Source organism: Podarcis bocagei (assembly GCF_964188305.1).
Source record: "Podarcis bocagei genome assembly, chromosome: 10".
In the NCBI taxonomy this organism is placed as follows: domain Eukaryota; kingdom Metazoa; phylum Chordata; class Lepidosauria; order Squamata; family Lacertidae; genus Podarcis; species Podarcis bocagei.
Window position 1 is genome coordinate 34,044,628 of NC_138135.1, and position 17,226 is coordinate 34,061,853.

Consider the following 17,226-nt stretch of genomic DNA (forward strand, 5'->3'; position numbering starts at 1 on the left):
ATCTTCTTGCCACTCAGCAGCAGCTAATTACCCTTTAGGTATAGAGTTTGCATAAAATATTATTCTGTTGATGCACTAACATGTATTCATGAGGCGCTTTGCTCAGACTCTTGCTATTGGATATAAACACTGAACAAAATGTGAAGAAGTAGTCTGGAGATCACTATACAAGGTTGTGTGTCTTAAGCTCCAAATAGCACCACTGAGTCCTAACTTTTAATCCTCAGACTCTTACGGCAGATTCACACCATACATTTAAAGTACATCCAACACGCATTTAATGCACATGACTTTCCCCAAAGAATCCTGCAAAGTGTAGTTTCCCCCTCATAGAGGCACAATTTCCAGCATCCCTAACAAACTATAGTTCCCATGAATGTTTGGGAAAAGCCATGTGTTTTAAACATGCATTAGATGTGCTTTAAATATATGAGGTACATCTGCCCTTAGATTAATGAGTGATTCTCAGCCCATTAAGGACAAACACCAACAACCTAATGAAGGGGACAGGACTTTGTAAAACTAGTAGGGAAGACGAGGCAACTTTATAAAGAAAGCAAAATGGGAGATGCCATTTATAGAGCTGTGAGTGCCTCCTTCAGATCTCATCATACCTTTTGCAAGGTGCATACAGGCCACTAAAGTTGAGCCTTCCTCCCCCCCCCCCCTTGTAACTAATTCTGTCACCAGTCGTTGGAAGGTAAATTTTTTTTGCTTCAAGTAGACAGGAAGAAAAAGAAGCATAGAGTAGAGGCATCCAAGACAGACTTTGGAACTGGGTAAGGCTTCTGAAGCAAATGTCAACCCTTAAAGCAGGCTTTGGTAGCCTGGCATCGTCCAGATGTTTTGGACTGCAGCTCCTATCATCTCTAGCCATTCTGCTGGGAGCCGAAGTCCAATAACATCAGGAGAGCACCAGGTTGAGGAAGCCTGCTAATAGGCCCTCTCACAATGGCACCATTGATACTGTTTGTGGAAGTCAGGGTCTCATCCAGGCTGCTTTGGCGGGGGGACTGCTAGAATGTGCATTGGCACATAAAACCCAGTACTATTTGGTACATTTTTATCTTGAGCGTGCAGTAAGAGATGTGCTGCTTACTCACTCACTTTGAGTTCACTTCAGGTTGCAGATGAGGCCTTATACTGAATGGATGGAAGTTTGCATGCTCTTTGTGAGGCTTCCATTCTGAGGTGAAATGGCAGCCTCAGACTACAGGCCTACTTTGTGGAGGTGCAAAGAATGTAAGGACAGCCCAGGGGACTAGAGAAAGAAAAAAGAAGATGGGGAAGATAATTGCTAACTGAGTCTAGAATGCTAATCTGTGATACTTGATTTCTGTTAGATTGAGAAAGATTTGCTCCGCACCATGCCCAGCAACGCCTGCTTTTCCAACATGAATAGTATTGGAGTGCCGCGACTACGCAGAATTCTCCGGGGCCTGGCATGGCTGTATCCCGAAATAGGCTATTGTCAAGGCACTGGCATGGTAAATAAACCTCTCCTATTGTTGTTATATGTGAGCTGTTATTGTTTCCCTTGGGAATCTGCTCACAGCAGGTGAGAGGAATTCACAGGTACCTGTACAGGCAGCAACATACTTTTTTTTATCCAGTAGAAATAATAAAATAAGTTTACTGCAGAGGCGATGACACCACTAAACATAATATATTACTCCGGCCAGGAGTAGGATGACCATGGTGAGTTTTTGCTAACACCCAGCTGTAAGCCATAAAGTAGCCTGTTTCAGGTATAGCCACTATAACTTGGAGAACCTCCACATCCTCAGAAACAGCCACCAAGAATTGGAAGTAGGGAAATGGAGATTCCTACAGTCATCTGTGCAGTTAGATGTCCTATATGTTTCAGCAGGGGGAATGTGCCATTTTCAGCAACACCCCCCCCCCTTTGCCCATGTAATATTCACTGCAGTTCAAGGTCTTTGTGATGGGGAGAAATGAAGGCCATTTGAGTGGCAGGGTTCACCAAAGGCTCTTGAGCTACCTCTGACTAGCAAAGTTATTAGCACCATAGGTTAGAATCAAAGTTACTTTATGAACTTATGCTACATTGCTCCCTATTCATAACTCTGTTTAGAATTTATTTAAATCATATGTAAGCCAGCCTGCAGCACAAGCTCCCAACTTGGCTCACATTGAGAGAGTGGCCCACAGTTATGTAGTGGAAAACTGGCGGACAAGTCAGTCTACAGATACTAACCCTTTAGGAAGTGCAAGTAAGGGTGAACTGGAGGTGGTATCACTCTGTACACCTGAGGACATCCATTCCAACAAGCTAGAAATATCAAAAGCAGCAGACTGCTCTACAGAATTACCAGGCCCAAGGGTAATTTAATTCTGGGGATGCGTGATTGCCTGCCTGACAAAAATGTTCTGGTTGTTTATGAGATGGAGAATTAAATCAAAAGCTGCATCCAATGAGGAAATGTAGTTACGAGTGACTTCAGTTATCCTCACGTAGGTTGAATCAGTATGTGTTCCCGTAACAACAAAAAAGTACAATTACTAGATAGACTAAATGACTGCACCCTGGAGCTGATGGTCATGGAGATGACCCTGCTCTTAATTTTAAGTAGGATTCAGGGCCTGTTGTGACATAGAAGTGTCGTTAAACTGCACTATAAAATTCAGCATATATATTCGGATGGACAATCGCCAAAAAAGTTTAGCACAGTCATGTTTGATTTCGTAGAGAAAACTTAGGGGCGGGGAATATAAGACTTCCTTCAGAAAATGGAAGTTTCGTATAAATGAGAACAAAATAAGCACAAACTTGGAAAAAGAAATGATAAGGGCAGCATTCCCTTCTGATCAACCTTCCAGGGGTGAAATGTCAATAGTGGACAACCAACTGTGCAGAGCAACGAATGTGCACTGTTCCTTTGTGTGGTAAGCTGCTTCCTAGACACACCCCTCTCTACCCAGGCAGGCAAGTATCATAGTTCAAGGACACATTCCAACCAAGCAAAGGGACTTGAAGAGGGTGCAAGCAGGGCTGGTAGGGATGTGGTCTGGGGATTGGAGGGCCACAGTTGACCCTGAGCCCAAGGATCCTTCTCCCTCCTATAGAAGAACTTTAGCAATTAAGCAGTATATTAATAGCTCAAATAAATAAGTTTTCCTGGAGTCACAGAGGTTTCCATTATCCCATTATTATCCTTTTACTGAAACTATGAGGCTGCTTTGCATCCTCCTCCTCATCTAATATCCTGTTCTCACCATGGCTAATTACTTTCTACCCCTAAAATTCTGCTGCTGTGAGGGAGGGCACCAGTGGGCTGTTACAGATGCTTTTCAGCTTATCTCCATGTTTTCCTCTCCTGCTAGGTAGTCGCTTCCTTACTTCTTTTCTTAGAAGAGGAAGATGCCTTCTGGATGATGTGTGCTATCATTGAGGACCTGGTGCCGGCCTCCTACTTCAACACTACTCTGATGGGCGTCCAGACTGACCAGCGCGTCTTGCGGCATCTCATTGTGCAGTACTTGCCACAGCTGGACAAACTACTCCAGGAGCATGACATTGGTGAGAGCCTCCCTTGGGCAGCTGAAGGTTTTGAGCTTCAGGGTCCAACTCTCTTCTGTGAGCCATATTGTTAACACACTGTGCATGTGGCTGCTAAGGGAATTTAGTAGTGCAAATGAGTCAAACATGCTTTTGAGCATGAGTCACTTTAGCTTGGTATTTGGGTTGAAATGGAAGAAAATATATGCTTGTGTGCACATAATCTCTTGTGCTATTTGAAAATTCTTGTTTCAAGCAGAAATATTATCAGTGGCCTCATTTGCTTGTTATTTGCTTGTTATGGTAAGCTATAGTTAATGGCTTGCTGTGAATGTGCCTATTTGGGCCACTTTTCCTGCATACTAGTAGCAAGCAAACCACAGTCCTTTGCTTAGTATTCTGTCTGAACTAGGAACTAGGTTGTTTTGCTCCAAGCAAACCACAATCTGTAGGCAAGTTTCGTCCTTGGTTTACTGATCATTGTTTATTTGGCTCTGGCTTGACATAGAGAAAAGGACTGAGAAGGGAGCTGTAATTGCCTGCACTGACATGGGTAGATTATTTGGAATAGATGTGAGTGTTCTCTGTTTTATGTTGGAAGTGGAAAGTGATTCTATGGAGGGCAGGAGTAGGATGGATTCCTCCTCGTGTGGGTGACTGGTAAGCTAGAATGATACACCTTCTTTACTGTCTCCATTCACAGAGCTCTCCTTGATCACCCTGCACTGGTTCCTCACATCATTTGCTAGTGTTGTGCATATCAAGCTGTTGCTACGAATTTGGGACCTCTTTTTCTACCAGGGCTCCATAGTTCTCTTCCAGGTCACACTGGGCATGCTCAGCATGAAGGTAACCAACACTCCTCTGCTTTCCCCTCATGGAATGAGTTTTTATATACAGGGACTGCTCTCCCGATTCCCCACCCCCACCCCACCCCCATCTTAGGTATTTGGGCAATCCTTTATGAGAGGTGTGTGTAAGGAAAGCAAAACAAAAAATGCCATATATCGTTCTTTCGAAATCTGGGTGTGCAGTAGCTCCTTTTGCCACTCGCTGTTGTCTTTGCTGCGTTTTTGTCTTCTGAATAATGTCAGCAAACTACTATATAGACTGGGATTGTTGACAATGATCTGTTTCAAGAAACACTTTGAGAAATAACCTCTGCTCTTCTGGTTCTGTGTTGGGCAAATTGATGTGTGGCTGAAATTCAGTGTAGCATTAAGGAATTCCTTTATAGGAAAATAATTGGGTGCAAAGGGAGATTAACGGAAGCATGCACTGATTGTTGTCCTGCATTCACCGTGCAAACTTTCATCATGGGAATAGAGTTAGATGCAGATAATGGGGCAGTGAGAATTGCAAGGGTATTCCAGAGCATAACATGCAGAATGCCTTGTTCCCGTTAACACAGGAAGATGAGTTGATTCAGTCAGAGAACTCTGCCTCCATCTTCAACACACTCTCGGACATCCCCTCTCAAATTGAAGATCCAGACGTGCTCCTGCAGGAAGCCATGCGTCTCGCTGGTTCCCTGACGGACGTGGCCGTGGAGACTCAGCGGTGCAAGCACCTGGCTTACCTCATTGCGGACCAAGGGCAGCTGCTCAATGCAGGGGCTTCTGTCAACTTATCAAAGGTTTGTTTCTAAAGCTCTTGGGAATCACAAGTTAAAAAATATTTCCTTTCTCAGGCTTGGCTTCTGTTGCCTTTGTTGTTCATAGGTAATGGTAGTGATGTTGAGTCAGTCTTGGCTGTATTATTGAAGATGTGCTGCCAGACTTCCTGCTACGTCCAGTATAGCTTTTCTGATCCCCCATACTCTTTTTCTATCCTCCTTGGGCTGGCATGTTGTTTGAGGGGGAGGTTGTTGCTGTTGGCTTTTTGTATCTTTATTTTAGATCTTGTTATTTATGTAGAAATTGTTCCGTTTGGTTGCGTATTCTTTGATGTTTTATTTATTGTTTATGACTACTTTCATTATGTTGCAGTTAGGTATTATTTTTGTGTTGTAAGCTGCCTTGAGCATGATTTGAACTGTGGGAAGGTGGCATAGAAATAAAAATATGTATGTATGTACGTACGTATGTATGTATGTATGTATGTATATATGTATGTATGTTTGATGTAAGTGACCCACAAGATCTGTTTTGCCATACTGAATATAATGTCACTATAGCGTTTTTACTATATTCTCTCTTTAATGAGTCTTGGTCTTCTGTCTCTCTCAGATTGTGCGACGCAGGACGCAGCGCAGGAAGTCTGGCATCACCTCTCTGCTTTTTGGTAAGGAGAAATGCATGAGCATATTATTGTTGCCCTGCACAGGTTGGAACAGTTGAAAGAGCAAACATGGTAAACATGGTAGAGGGCAAAACATAGTGGGTGTCTGCAAGATTGGCTGTGTGTTGGCACTTCACACTCAACCATATTTTTTTTATTTATAGTGTACTTGGATGTGTAATGGAATGAGCCAAATAAATCCTCAAGCTTCCTTCCTCCCCACCCCCCACCCTGATGCAGAATAAGTGGCTGAGGGTGGGAAAAGGAGCACATGAGTCAGAGGCACATTCAGGTTCGTTCCAGCTTGTGCACATTGTGCTAAATTATGATTTAGTGCAAACATGGCCATAGATTGTCCTTGCGCTATTGTACACTGTACTAAGCACTCTGTTTGCCTTCAGGGTAAGTAAGGAGACACTTCTGTCTGCTGCCTAGATTCATCTTTTTAAAAATTAACCTCTTGGGAGTCGTGCACAAGCTGTTTATTCTGCTGTACGCAGGAGGGTTCCTCTTCAGTGGCTGTGTTGGAACCCCAGGTGAAGCCCATGCTCTTTGTCCTCTTTAAAGGTCCAGAGAAAGAAAGTAATATGAGACACACAAGTAGTATTTACGAGGAGATAACTGTCCTCCTTACTTATTGATCACTTCTGAAAGGCTGCACTACTTTAGAAACTATTCACTAATAAAGGTCTGTCCCTGGGCAATCCGCTCTGCAGAAACAAACCTGTTTTTTAATCTGTGTAACTGTGCCATGAGGTTTATAAGCCTTTAAATCCCTCAATGAAGTTGCTTTGTAGGGAACTCAGGGCAGTTTACTTAGTTTTAAGTTTACACTGTAGGTGTGCCCTTATTTTATTCTAGCTTAAGCACACTCTTAGGTTTTTTTATGTAGCTTTTGAGGAGGCCTGAGAAACTTAACTAGGCTTCAGTCTCTCTCTTTTCTGCCAAGAGGCTGGTTATAAAACATATTTATGGGGCTTTGAGATGGGGCATAAGGCACATCTCCAGTCTTTCTCATTTCATGTATTCATGTGGAACACAGAATGGATTTTTTAAAAGAGCTGTTGTAGTTAACATCAGTTCAGGAATAGAGCGGCACTAAAAAGTAAACGGAAAAACACAATTGTTAGGAACTAGGTATGGGTGAAAATAAAGCAGCAAGTATTACATTGCCCATAACTCCTTGGAACACCCTTATGTAGAATAGTGTGTAGAGTTCTGTTGCCCTATCTTAAAAGAAATATCGTGCAGAAAGGCAACTAAAAGTATAAGACTTTAGGGGGGAAATATGACTAGTGGGAAAGTGGATGTGATTGAGACATAAAATGATGGAAGAAATTCATCCTCTCTCGTTATATTAGAAGGGCAATAGCAATGGTCTTATTTGCTCCTTTGTTTAGACCAAGGATTTCTAACCTGTGGTAGCATGACCAGTGGCTAGGGAGTATGGGCTTTGTAGTCCAAACATCAGCATTGGCCACAGGTTGGCCAACTTTAGACAATTAAATAGAAGAAGGGAAGTCTGTCTTTTTGGTATGAGAACAAAATGGAAACTCAGTGTGCAGAAGCAGTATGTTTCCAAATAGCAGATGCTTCAGATGAAGAGGGCAATACTAAGAGAATGATGATGATGCTTTACTTCTTATACCCCACCCATCTGACTGGGTTGCCGCCTTGCTCTGTTTGAGTGATTTCCTTATCCTTCCTTTGTTTCTGCCTTCCTTCCAGGGGAAGATGACATGGAGGCACTGAAGGCCAAGAACATTAAGCAGACAGAGCTGGTTGCAGAGTTGCGCGAGGCCATCCTGCAAGTGGCACGGCATTTTCAGTGTGTGGATCCCAAGAGCTGCAGCATAGTGAGTAGGGGATCTCCCACAAGAAAACCTATGCTTCCTGCTACTGAGATGGTTACCACTGTACCCAATTTACTTAAGGAGGGGGCTTGTGCAGTGTTGGGTGAGAACTTGTCTCATGAGGGAATATGGGAAGATACAAAACTGGAAGAATGTCCTCATCCCTTGTTAGTCTCTGCCTTCTGCTTGGCATGAATTCAGATTACTCTTGTTTGTCCCCCAACCAGGATTTGACTCCTGATTACACCATGGAAAGCCACCAGCGGGACCATGAAAGCTATGTGGCTTGTTGCCGGAACCATCGGCGACGGGCCAAGGCATTGCTGGATTTTGAGCGCCATGATGATGATGAACTGGGCTTCCGTAAGAATGATATCATCACGGTACGATGGTCGGGACCAACAGAATGGTAGCATCATGTAGGGGGGTGGAGAAATCAGACATTATATGAATAAGGAACAACAAACAGAGTGAAGTTTGGTTTTTTCTGCAGTATACACTAAAAATAATTGGGGGCAACTTCCACTACGTGGGCATCTCAGCTCAGATTCCATATTTGCTCCCATACATTGCTTGCTGCTCCTCTTTTTCCTCCGTATGATCAAATCTCTTTCCCTCCTTTCAATTGCTGCAGATCATCTCTCAGAAGGATGAGCACTGTTGGGTGGGAGAGCTGAATGGCCTGAGAGGTAAGTGCAAATGGGATTTGTGAGGTGGGAATCTGCTCACCCCCAAACAATAATATTAAATCTATTGGGGGGGGGGGCTACCTTCACAGCCTGTGCCACAAATACTGTTTGCTTATATACAGGCTGATACCAAGACTAGATTCCTATCCTGATATTTCCCTGCTCTTTATAGGTTGGTTTCCTGCAAAGTTTGTGGAAGTTCTGGATGAACGGAGCAAAGAGGTAAAGTTTCCATATTAAATTTATGGTCCTGCTTCCTGCCATTAGTGTCTACTGTTCTCTGGATCCTTGTAAAGGACATGGTGGGGAAACAGACACTGAGAAGCAGAGTTTGGGTCTGGGTGAGTGGGAATCACATGCTGGAAAAGTGCATATCTCTTAGTCACCCAATGACAATCTGGGTTACCGGAACACAAAACCATTAAATATCTCATTCTGTGCAAGCTTTGTGCACTGTATGTTTCAGATTTGGGAAATAGGAGATACCGTTATTCCCCTACCCCAGTGGGAGAGGTAGACCATATAGGAATAAGGTGACAAATCCAAGCTGACTCAATAAATCCGTGGCAAAGCCAATAATTTATATTTGGGACGACTGAAGATAAAACCAGATTTGCCAGCAACCAGTTGGGAGGGGCAGTGAAAAGTTTAGCAAAGGGGATAGTCTAACAGCTTCATTCATATTCTTGCTAGCCAGGTGACTGGAGGACCTTGGTAATGCAAACTGTGAGCTTATTAAACTATTTTGTCATATGGACTTTGCGGTTGCCTGGGCATCCTCCTATGAAATAGCGGGGCGGGCATATGTAACAGCATTCACAAATAGTATCGTAAAGATCTACCATATGTGTCTTTCTGTTTGCTGTGGCTTCTCATCCATTAATGGAGGCTGTGCTCTTGTTTCTCCAAGTATTCCATTGCTGGAGATGACTCTGTCACTGAAGGTGTGACGGACTTGGTTCGAGGGACACTCTGCCCAGCCCTCAAAGCCATATTTGAACATGGGCTGAAGAGGCCATCTCTGCTGGGGGGGCCCTGCCACCCCTGGCTCTTCATTGAAGAGGTAAGAGAGGCACTTGGTGTCTGCAGGGTCTTTAGAAATAGTATGGCAAGTACATGAGACCTCTGTGCAGCTGGCAAGTACAGAGGCTTCTGGGAGAGTGTAGTAATTGTGGGGGGGACGGACACGTGCCGGTCTGTCACAATAAGAGACAGCCATATCAATAACTGTGCTTGTGTGCTCTTCTCTATCTAGGCTGCTGGGCGAGAAGTGGAGCGTGACTTTGACTCTGTGTATTCTCGTCTTGTGCTCTGCAAGACCTACAGGTAAATGTTTCTCTCATCAGTCTAGTGAATTAGATGTTCCCTGTCCGTCATGTACCCTTCCTTCTGATACTTATTTTTCTTGTAATGTTTTAACATACTGCCTTGTCAAACAGATAAACAACTGTTTGACATTTAGAAGACCTAAGGTTCAGGGAAGTTTTCCACAGTCAATGTTTTATTGTGTTTTTATTATTTTGTTGGGAGCCACCCAGAGTGACTGAGGCAACCCAGTCAGATGGGTGGCATATAAATAATTCAGTGGTGGTGGTTATAGGCCAGGTTATTGATGTAGGATGGGCTAGCCAGTGTCTGCTGCAGAGATTACTTGCCAAATGAGGCTTTCTTCAGAGGGCTACAAGCTTTTAGTGGTGTAAGTTCCTAGCCAAGTGGCCTGTGTTGAAATTTGCAAGGACTACTGAGAATCTTCTTTGAAAGGAACTGTTGCTTCTATCCTGTGTGTGGCACTGGGTAGGGCAAACGTCTGACCCTCGCTTGTTTGGTATCAGCTGGATCTGTTAATTTACTGTTCTAGGTTGGATGAAGATGGGAAAGTGCTAACTCCAGAGGAGCTGCTTTATCGGGTAAGATGTTCTAGTGTTTTAATTGGCTGTGGTGATGTCATGAAGGTGTCTTTATGATGGGACAGTTTGTTTTCAGGGTCTAATGATGGGGACCTGTGATGAGCCCAGAGGGCTGTGTCTTCCAGCAGGTGGCAATCTAGAGTCCTTTCACTCTCATTGCCTCTAAGGCCCAAATGCTTTGGTTAGAATACCTTCTGCATGCAGTTTGAGCTTTTTGGCTCCCAGGAGATAAAGGCTGCTGAGTAAGAATCCATATAACTCCCTTTTCCCCCTTTGCAGGCGGTGCAGTCTGTCAACATGTCCCATGATGCAGTACATGCCCAGATGGATGTGAAGCTTCGTTCTCTTATCTGCATTGGACTGAAGTGAGTCTTCCAGTTCTTTTTCATACAAGGCTGCATTTGCTAGCAGAGAACAGGAGCCTAATGGGTGGCTTAGATTGGGCCTCATCAGCAGGGGCTGTGAGCTGTCAGCCTAAGGTGTGATCTGCTCTACTGCTTCCGAGCCACAAGGTCTTCCACCTTTTATTTTCCCTGAGTTTCCTTATGCAGTGGCAATGGAACATGTGTGTGTGCTAGTAACTTTCCTTGTGCTTTGTTTTTCAGTGAGCAGGTGCTGCATTTGTGGCTTGAGGTGTTGTGCTCTAGCCTGCAGACTGTGGAGAAATGGTTCCATCTCTGGTCATTCTTGCGCAGTCCTGGCTGGGTGCAGATCAAGTGTGAGCTCAGGTGGGTGGAACCTCCTTTTCCCCACTTTATTTTACTGCCCAACTCCACCTCCTGGTAGCTGCAGCCTTATGTAAGTGAATGAAATCATACTTGGCTATGTCATACAGGGAGAGAGGGTATGCTAATTGCTTTCATTGCCCAATCTTAGCCTCCTTGGGAGGAATAGGTCTTTATGAGCAAGGCTAATAGCAGTACATTGTGATAAGCTCATCAGTCATTATCCTAGCAGAATAGGATTTGATTCCCCCCCCCCCCAGCCCTTGCCATCATACACCACCAAACCTCCTTGGTTGCCACAGCCAGCATCTCCAGAAAAATAGAAAATAACCAGTTGTCACAGCTCACATGAAGATGCATCAGCCAGGCTGGCTCATGGAAGAGTAAAATAAGGGCTCATCCACCCTTCTGCTTGCCCCAACACTTTCCCAATCCCTGTTTGCTGCTGGATTGGGTCAATCTGCAGAAAACCTGATGTTCCATTTCAGCGGCAAATGCGATTTTCCCAGGGGAAACCAGTGGGGCAAGCAGAAGTGTGGACAACTACTAAGAGGGAACTGCTCAGAGTTTCTACATTGGGAAGGCTTTTTGCCTGAATGAGAAGACATAAACACAGGGGAACGGGTACACTTGCGCTTCAGCTGTAGTAGAGCCGAGTAGAAAGCAAACTACAAAGGAGTTAGTCTGCGTGCAGCAAAACTAGGAGAAAACGTATTGATTACTGAAGTACCTGAGTTTTGTATTTCATAAGGACAGTTAGACCTGGAAGCATGCTTATTCTGTTAGGTAAATCATACAACTTGTCTCCTATGTTCTTACACAGCCGTCAATTGTGACCGTGGCACTGCCAAGTGCTCTAAGTAAGGATGCTGGGAATCCTCTTTTTAAAATGAAGTATTGTCTCTTAAATAGATATATTTCACATCAGCTGTGTTAAATGTGAGGTGACTAAACAATTCATGTCTAGATTTTTCTCGTGTTTTTTAAAGAGCCACTTTTAAAAAACACCACCAAGCACCCACGCCTGTTTTCTTTCTTGCTTCTTCACTTCTTTAGAATGTCAAATGACTTGAAGACTTGATTTGTGGCAGTAGACAGATAACAATGTTTTGCAGTTCTTGTTTATGGAACAAGCACAATTTTTAACTGTAAGAACAGAATGAAATAAATGTGTCAGAACTTAATGTGAGTTTCAGTTTGATTACTTTGCCTATAGTGTTTGCATAGCCCTCCTTTTAAGCTCTCTTAATGGTTGATATGTTCTGTTGCAGAGTCCTCAGTAAATTTGCATTCAGCCTTTCTCAGGATTGGGAACTCCCTGTAAAAAGAGAGGTAAGCATGTGTCCCTTTAGTCAATCAACAGCCCATGCATTTGCATCAACCCCAGTTTAGGGTTAGACTGTGTTCTCTCTTATATTTGCATAGGGGGCTGAGGTACAGCAGGCTAATCTTTGCCCCAGCCTGGACCCTTTTGTTTTCCGGGATGGTATGGTGGTGGGCCCTGAAGCACACACACACACAGTACATACATATTAGCGACAATGTATGTGGAAAAACCCTTTGCCTTCCTTTTTTAGGAGAAGAAGAAACCACTGAAGGAAGGAGTCCAGGACATGCTTGTGAAGCACCATCTCTTTAGCTGGGACATAGATGGGTGATTCTTTGGCCTCAGTTTGGACTTCTTGGATGACATCAAACCATTGGCATATTCTCCTCCCTCGCAGCCTGTTCCCCCTTCAGTCTGTCCCTCTCACCAACAGTCTTTGCTTGTCAAGAGTTCTCTTGTGGACTGGTATCAGTTTGCTTAACAGGTGGGCAGTAGCATATTGAAGAGAGCAGGGGTTGTGCTGCATTGTTTGAAACTGTGGCTGTCTAGCTTCCCTCTCCCATGGTGTCACTAACTTGATTGTGCAGAGCATGTGCATATTATGGAAGTAATGTACCACTCAGGAGTCTGTGCCCCTTGGATACCAAGCCTGTTCAAGGCCTGCTGGTCTGGGCAAGAGGGAAGACAGTAATGTTAGACAGAAAGTTGTCTAGGTGTGGTGTACAGCAAGAGTGGATTCCCCCAAGGGTAACCAGTCTAGCTGTTAAGATTCATTTATGGCAGGGAGAGGAGACCAACAGATTCCAAGTTCCTCCAAGGCTCACTTTATTCATGATGGTTCTTACATACGCTAACATGTGAAACACCCCTTATTAGTGTGTGTCTGAAAGAGAAACTGTGATTCATGACTAGTTTTCCCAGGTGCTACAGTGTATGAATGGCTGGGCTACTGCCACAAAGTGCCTAAAATGGCTAGCTGGTTTAAAACTGCCTTGGGTGGAGCAGCAGGAGCCTAGCCTTTAATTCTGGCTCTTAGCTGAACAGCATCAGTTCATTTTAGCCTGGAACTTTGTAAAAAAAGAGAGAGATTACCAAAAGATGTAAAATGTATCCAGAAATCTCTGTATATTTTGATGTAGCTTAGCAGGAAATGGATTCAGGACCGAGATGGCTCAGGGAGTCAACTGCAACCTACACTGATGATGATGGTAGAGGCTGCAAGACAGGAGCACAATCACTTGTCATTTTGGTTTCTAAGTAAATTGCACATCTTGTGACTAAGACAGTAATAGGGAAGTAGGACTGCTTTTCAGATGCCTTTAGCCTTATTTCTGTTCTCCTGAGTTATGTGGAAGTATTAGTAGTTGGAAGGAAAAATTGACACTTCTGCGAATGATTCTAGGATTTGAATGTTAAGTAAATCAGCCTTGAAATATTGTGTTTCTTATTCAGTGAATAGTACTGTTACAGTCTGGTCAGCTAGAATATACTGACTGTGACCTGGATGAGAATAGATTGCAAGCCCCTTTCCCCATAGTTGCATTCTGTTCTACTACTGGATAATTTGCCACACTTCTTTCAAGGGCTGTTTCTAGGAAGGAGAAACTGTCACAATAGTGTGAAATGGCTCTTCATCCCTCCACAAATGTTGAATGCCTTTGCTGTCTTTTCACCATGGCACGTATCAGTATCCATTATGCCATGACCAAAGATGAGATGTACAAAGATGTTACAACACAATTTTTTTTAATAAAATGGATTTTTCAAATAACTGAAAAAATAATTTGATTTATCCATAATATTCATTCCATACCCTTTTCCAGTTGCATGTTCACTCCAGGTCCAATACTATAGCACTGCGTAAGCCTCTTGTGGGTGCTGATAACCCCTTTCATTGATGCATAGTGGAATAAGTGTGCGTGCTAATCAAATACAAGCAGTGGTTATCAGCAGAAGAGTGCGTACATTCAAACCAAAGGAAGACCCTTAGACTCTTGTTTTACTTTGGGGATATAAAAGGAGAATTAGGGAACTTATTTTATAAGCCATGTGTTTTTAGACACTGGCAAAAAACCCATCTTAATACCAGTCACTTTCTCGTTCCACAAAAGAGTAGTATTCCTAAAATGGGCTTAACCCATAGCACTTTTCTTCATAATTTTATACTAGACATGTTTACCCTTTCAAAACCAGGCAGCTGTTGAGGATAGCACTTTCAGCACAAACCCACTGCTGCTGCTAAAGCAGCCCTGATCTGGCCAACAAGTACTTTCCAGTCTAAACTCATTAACTGCTCTTAGTCTGAAAACAGGTAAGATGATACTACTGAACCAGATCCTCTCCCCACAATAAGTTGGCTTATTCTGCTTTTCTATACTGTGAACAATCCCAAGTCTAGATCCAACCTTCCCAATCAGTGATAGACTGAGTGACAATATTAGTAGTACGTCTTGAAGAGTATACAAGAGATACGCCACCTTCAGCAGCCATTAATCTAATTTCCAAAACAGTCATATTTTACTGAATGAAATAAGACTCACGTGCAGTTGGCCATTTCAGGATAATGGCTAATCACATAACTAATATTCTCTTCAATTCCATTCATCATAAAAGGGGGTGTTTAGGATATGTTATGTAGACTTGATAAAATATAAGATAAACAGAAGGGGCTCCTGGATCCTGTCAAATGACAGGACCCTCCTTCCTTCTGCTTTGGGGTGAAAGGCAGTGCCAGCAGACACATTTAACTACGTATTTTCTATGGGAGGGAAAGAGACTAATAGAAATACAATTTCCTTTGAGTGACATGTGCAATAAGGCTAAAGCTGGTAGTCTAAGGACCAAATCCTCTTTCCCACCAAACCACAGGCTAAAATACCAGCTCCCCAACAGTTTACCACACAGTAGGAGCTAAAGGGAAGTAACTACCCCCTAACCAGGTAGATAACTTCATCTGCTTTCCAAAAACAAAACAAGTTTTATAATGGCTATATACAGAAATTTTACCAGCTATAAATGAAACCAGCTATCAAGAGGCAAGACTGTGGTTTCTAACCATTCTCTTAACCACACAGCAGCAGGGACTATGGCTACAGGAAAGTTCCTCTGTGCAATGAAAGACATGCAACTCCTTGGGCAAGCAGCACCAAAAACACTTGCCTCAGAGAGGAGGTTAGTGCTCATGCTCTCGGAGATCAGCTGAACTCTCCAAACGGAAGTGGAGCCACAACCCTTAACCTACAGCCAAGACCAGACATCCCCATGACACCAACCTCCAGATCAGAGAAAGCTACACTTCATATGCAGGAAAACCCTTGGGATGAGTAGCTGAACTGAAACACATGAGCAGCATAAGCACTAAGAACAGGAGCATAGTGCAGCTCATCTGCTCCAGTGCTTATGTTTCCCAAAGGCCCAAACTTCACAGAGCGCCACCACTTGGAACAAGTAAGTTCTAGCCAACTAGGTTTCCTAGGCAGGGTTATTAAGAGGAGGTGGCAGAGCTATTAAAGGGGGCTAGGAGTATCATCCCCGATGCAGCTGTCTTGATTCATAACCAAATGAGTACCTGAGACAACAATGTCAGGTGAGATACAACAGCTAGGGCATACAGCCGCCTCTTAAGTTTTAGTGGAACAAGGGCTACATGCAGGAATTAGCAGGCCAAAGGAAGATGGCTATTATCTAAGCTGTGGCACATAACTTGGGCTTGGCTTTCTTGCCAGGCAGAAAGCACCTATACTATGGCATTGTTAGGGAAATGCTCTTGGAACAGGATCCTCATCCATATAAGCAGAAACCTCATTAGTCCTATACTCATCCTCCCACCTCCTCATCTCCAAAGATGGCCAAATTAACTTTTGCCAAGTTTAAAAAAAGCACAGTTGCTTTCTAACAAGGCAGACTGAAGGTCAGGAAGGAAGCCTGGTTTCTCCAGTAAGTTCTTCCAAACTGCTTTTGATTCTTGGCTTCGAACTAAATCCTCAACCCCACCCAGAGGCAGCATTCCATTCTGAAAACCTCCAACAAGTCATACAACTGGTACGACCACTGAACATTTGAGGAAAGGACCATGCCTTAGTCCACCAATAGCTATGAGAAGTGTGGTAGCTTGCCTGAGGTTGAATCAGAAGACATCACTGGTACGTGCCCTTGGCTCTAGCTTCATGAAAGCTGGTCAAAATGCAGGGCTCTTAAGAAAGAGGCAACTTTCACTTAAGAGCCCATCCATGTCCTACAACCCAGCTGTACTGCTCCCCTGAAGTCTGCATGCTCAGAGAGCTATAAGCAAGAATCCCAGTGCAGCTGTAAATCATGTCCATCAAGGAAATCTGTGGAGAAGAGGCTAGGTGTTGCAGTACTGAGGGGGGTGAGGCTCATCACTGGCCCTCCTGACAGCTCCAACCAATCCATACTGTCCAAGTTAGCCTCTCCCAGGTCCAAGCTTGGTTCCCCAGTAGACTCAGGGGCAAAGTGCAATTCTGATGTGTCCATAGGTGAAGATGGGTGGTCCAGGATAGCTGAACTGCTTAGCATCTCGCTGTAGAGGTCAATTAGGGATAGAGGCTCAGGTCCATCAGGGCCAGCTGTTAGCAAGGGGAGGCCAGTGCTGCTTACCAAGAAGTCTTCCAGCCTGCCTGCTGGGGTGGGATTAATAGAGCTGGTGTGGCTCATGGGCACCTGCAGGGGGAGCTCTGAGGAATGGTGGCTGTTGGACGGAGAAGGGCATCCTGGGGAAATAGTGGCGCCTTTCCTTCCTGGGGAAGATTGCTCCTTGAACTGAGCTGAAATCTCTGAGAGAGAGAAAAAAAGCACTTAAATCCATGGATGCTTGCAATATTTTTACTGCTCCTAAACATGGCCACAAGTCTTAGGGCTGTGCAAGTGCTGCACGCACCAACCGCTCAAAGAACCCATGAGCACTG

The 17,226-nt window shown here is 43.9% G+C and overlaps 2 protein-coding genes across 4 annotated transcripts in view; one reads left to right on the plus strand and one right to left on the minus strand.

Annotated features, from left to right (window-relative positions):
- Positions 1–14,084, plus strand: part of SGSM3 (small G protein signaling modulator 3) — a 27,071-nt gene extending 12,987 nt beyond the window's left edge. The window contains exons 8-23 of one of the 2 annotated variants that reach the window (XM_081209523.1): positions 1,344–1,487; positions 3,346–3,541; positions 4,224–4,369; positions 4,932–5,156; positions 5,749–5,803; positions 7,529–7,656; positions 7,881–8,036; positions 8,288–8,342; positions 8,515–8,564; positions 9,253–9,405; positions 9,598–9,668; positions 10,201–10,249; positions 10,529–10,614; positions 10,855–10,977; positions 12,246–12,306; positions 12,552–14,084. In XM_081209523.1, the coding sequence (XP_081065649.1) occupies positions 1,344–1,487; positions 3,346–3,541; positions 4,224–4,369; positions 4,932–5,156; positions 5,749–5,803; positions 7,529–7,656; positions 7,881–8,036; positions 8,288–8,342; positions 8,515–8,564; positions 9,253–9,405; positions 9,598–9,668; positions 10,201–10,249; positions 10,529–10,614; positions 10,855–10,977; positions 12,246–12,306; positions 12,552–12,632 (1,779 nt within the window). In that variant the 3' untranslated portion in view covers positions 12,633–14,084. The remainder of the gene's footprint in view (positions 1–1,343; positions 1,488–3,345; positions 3,542–4,223; positions 4,370–4,931; positions 5,157–5,748; positions 5,804–7,528; positions 7,657–7,880; positions 8,037–8,287; positions 8,343–8,514; positions 8,565–9,252; positions 9,406–9,597; positions 9,669–10,200; positions 10,250–10,528; positions 10,615–10,854; positions 10,978–12,245; positions 12,307–12,551) is intronic. The other variant, XM_081209524.1, reaches the window with a different exon arrangement.
- MRTFA (myocardin related transcription factor A) overlaps positions 14,031–17,226 on the minus strand; it is a 61,363-nt gene continuing 58,167 nt past the window's right edge. For both annotated transcript variants that reach the window (XM_081209512.1, XM_081209511.1), the window contains exon 15: positions 14,031–17,094. In XM_081209512.1, coding sequence (XP_081065638.1) covers positions 16,583–17,094 — 512 coding nt within the window. In that variant the 3' untranslated portion in view covers positions 14,031–16,582. The remainder of the gene's footprint in view (positions 17,095–17,226) is intronic.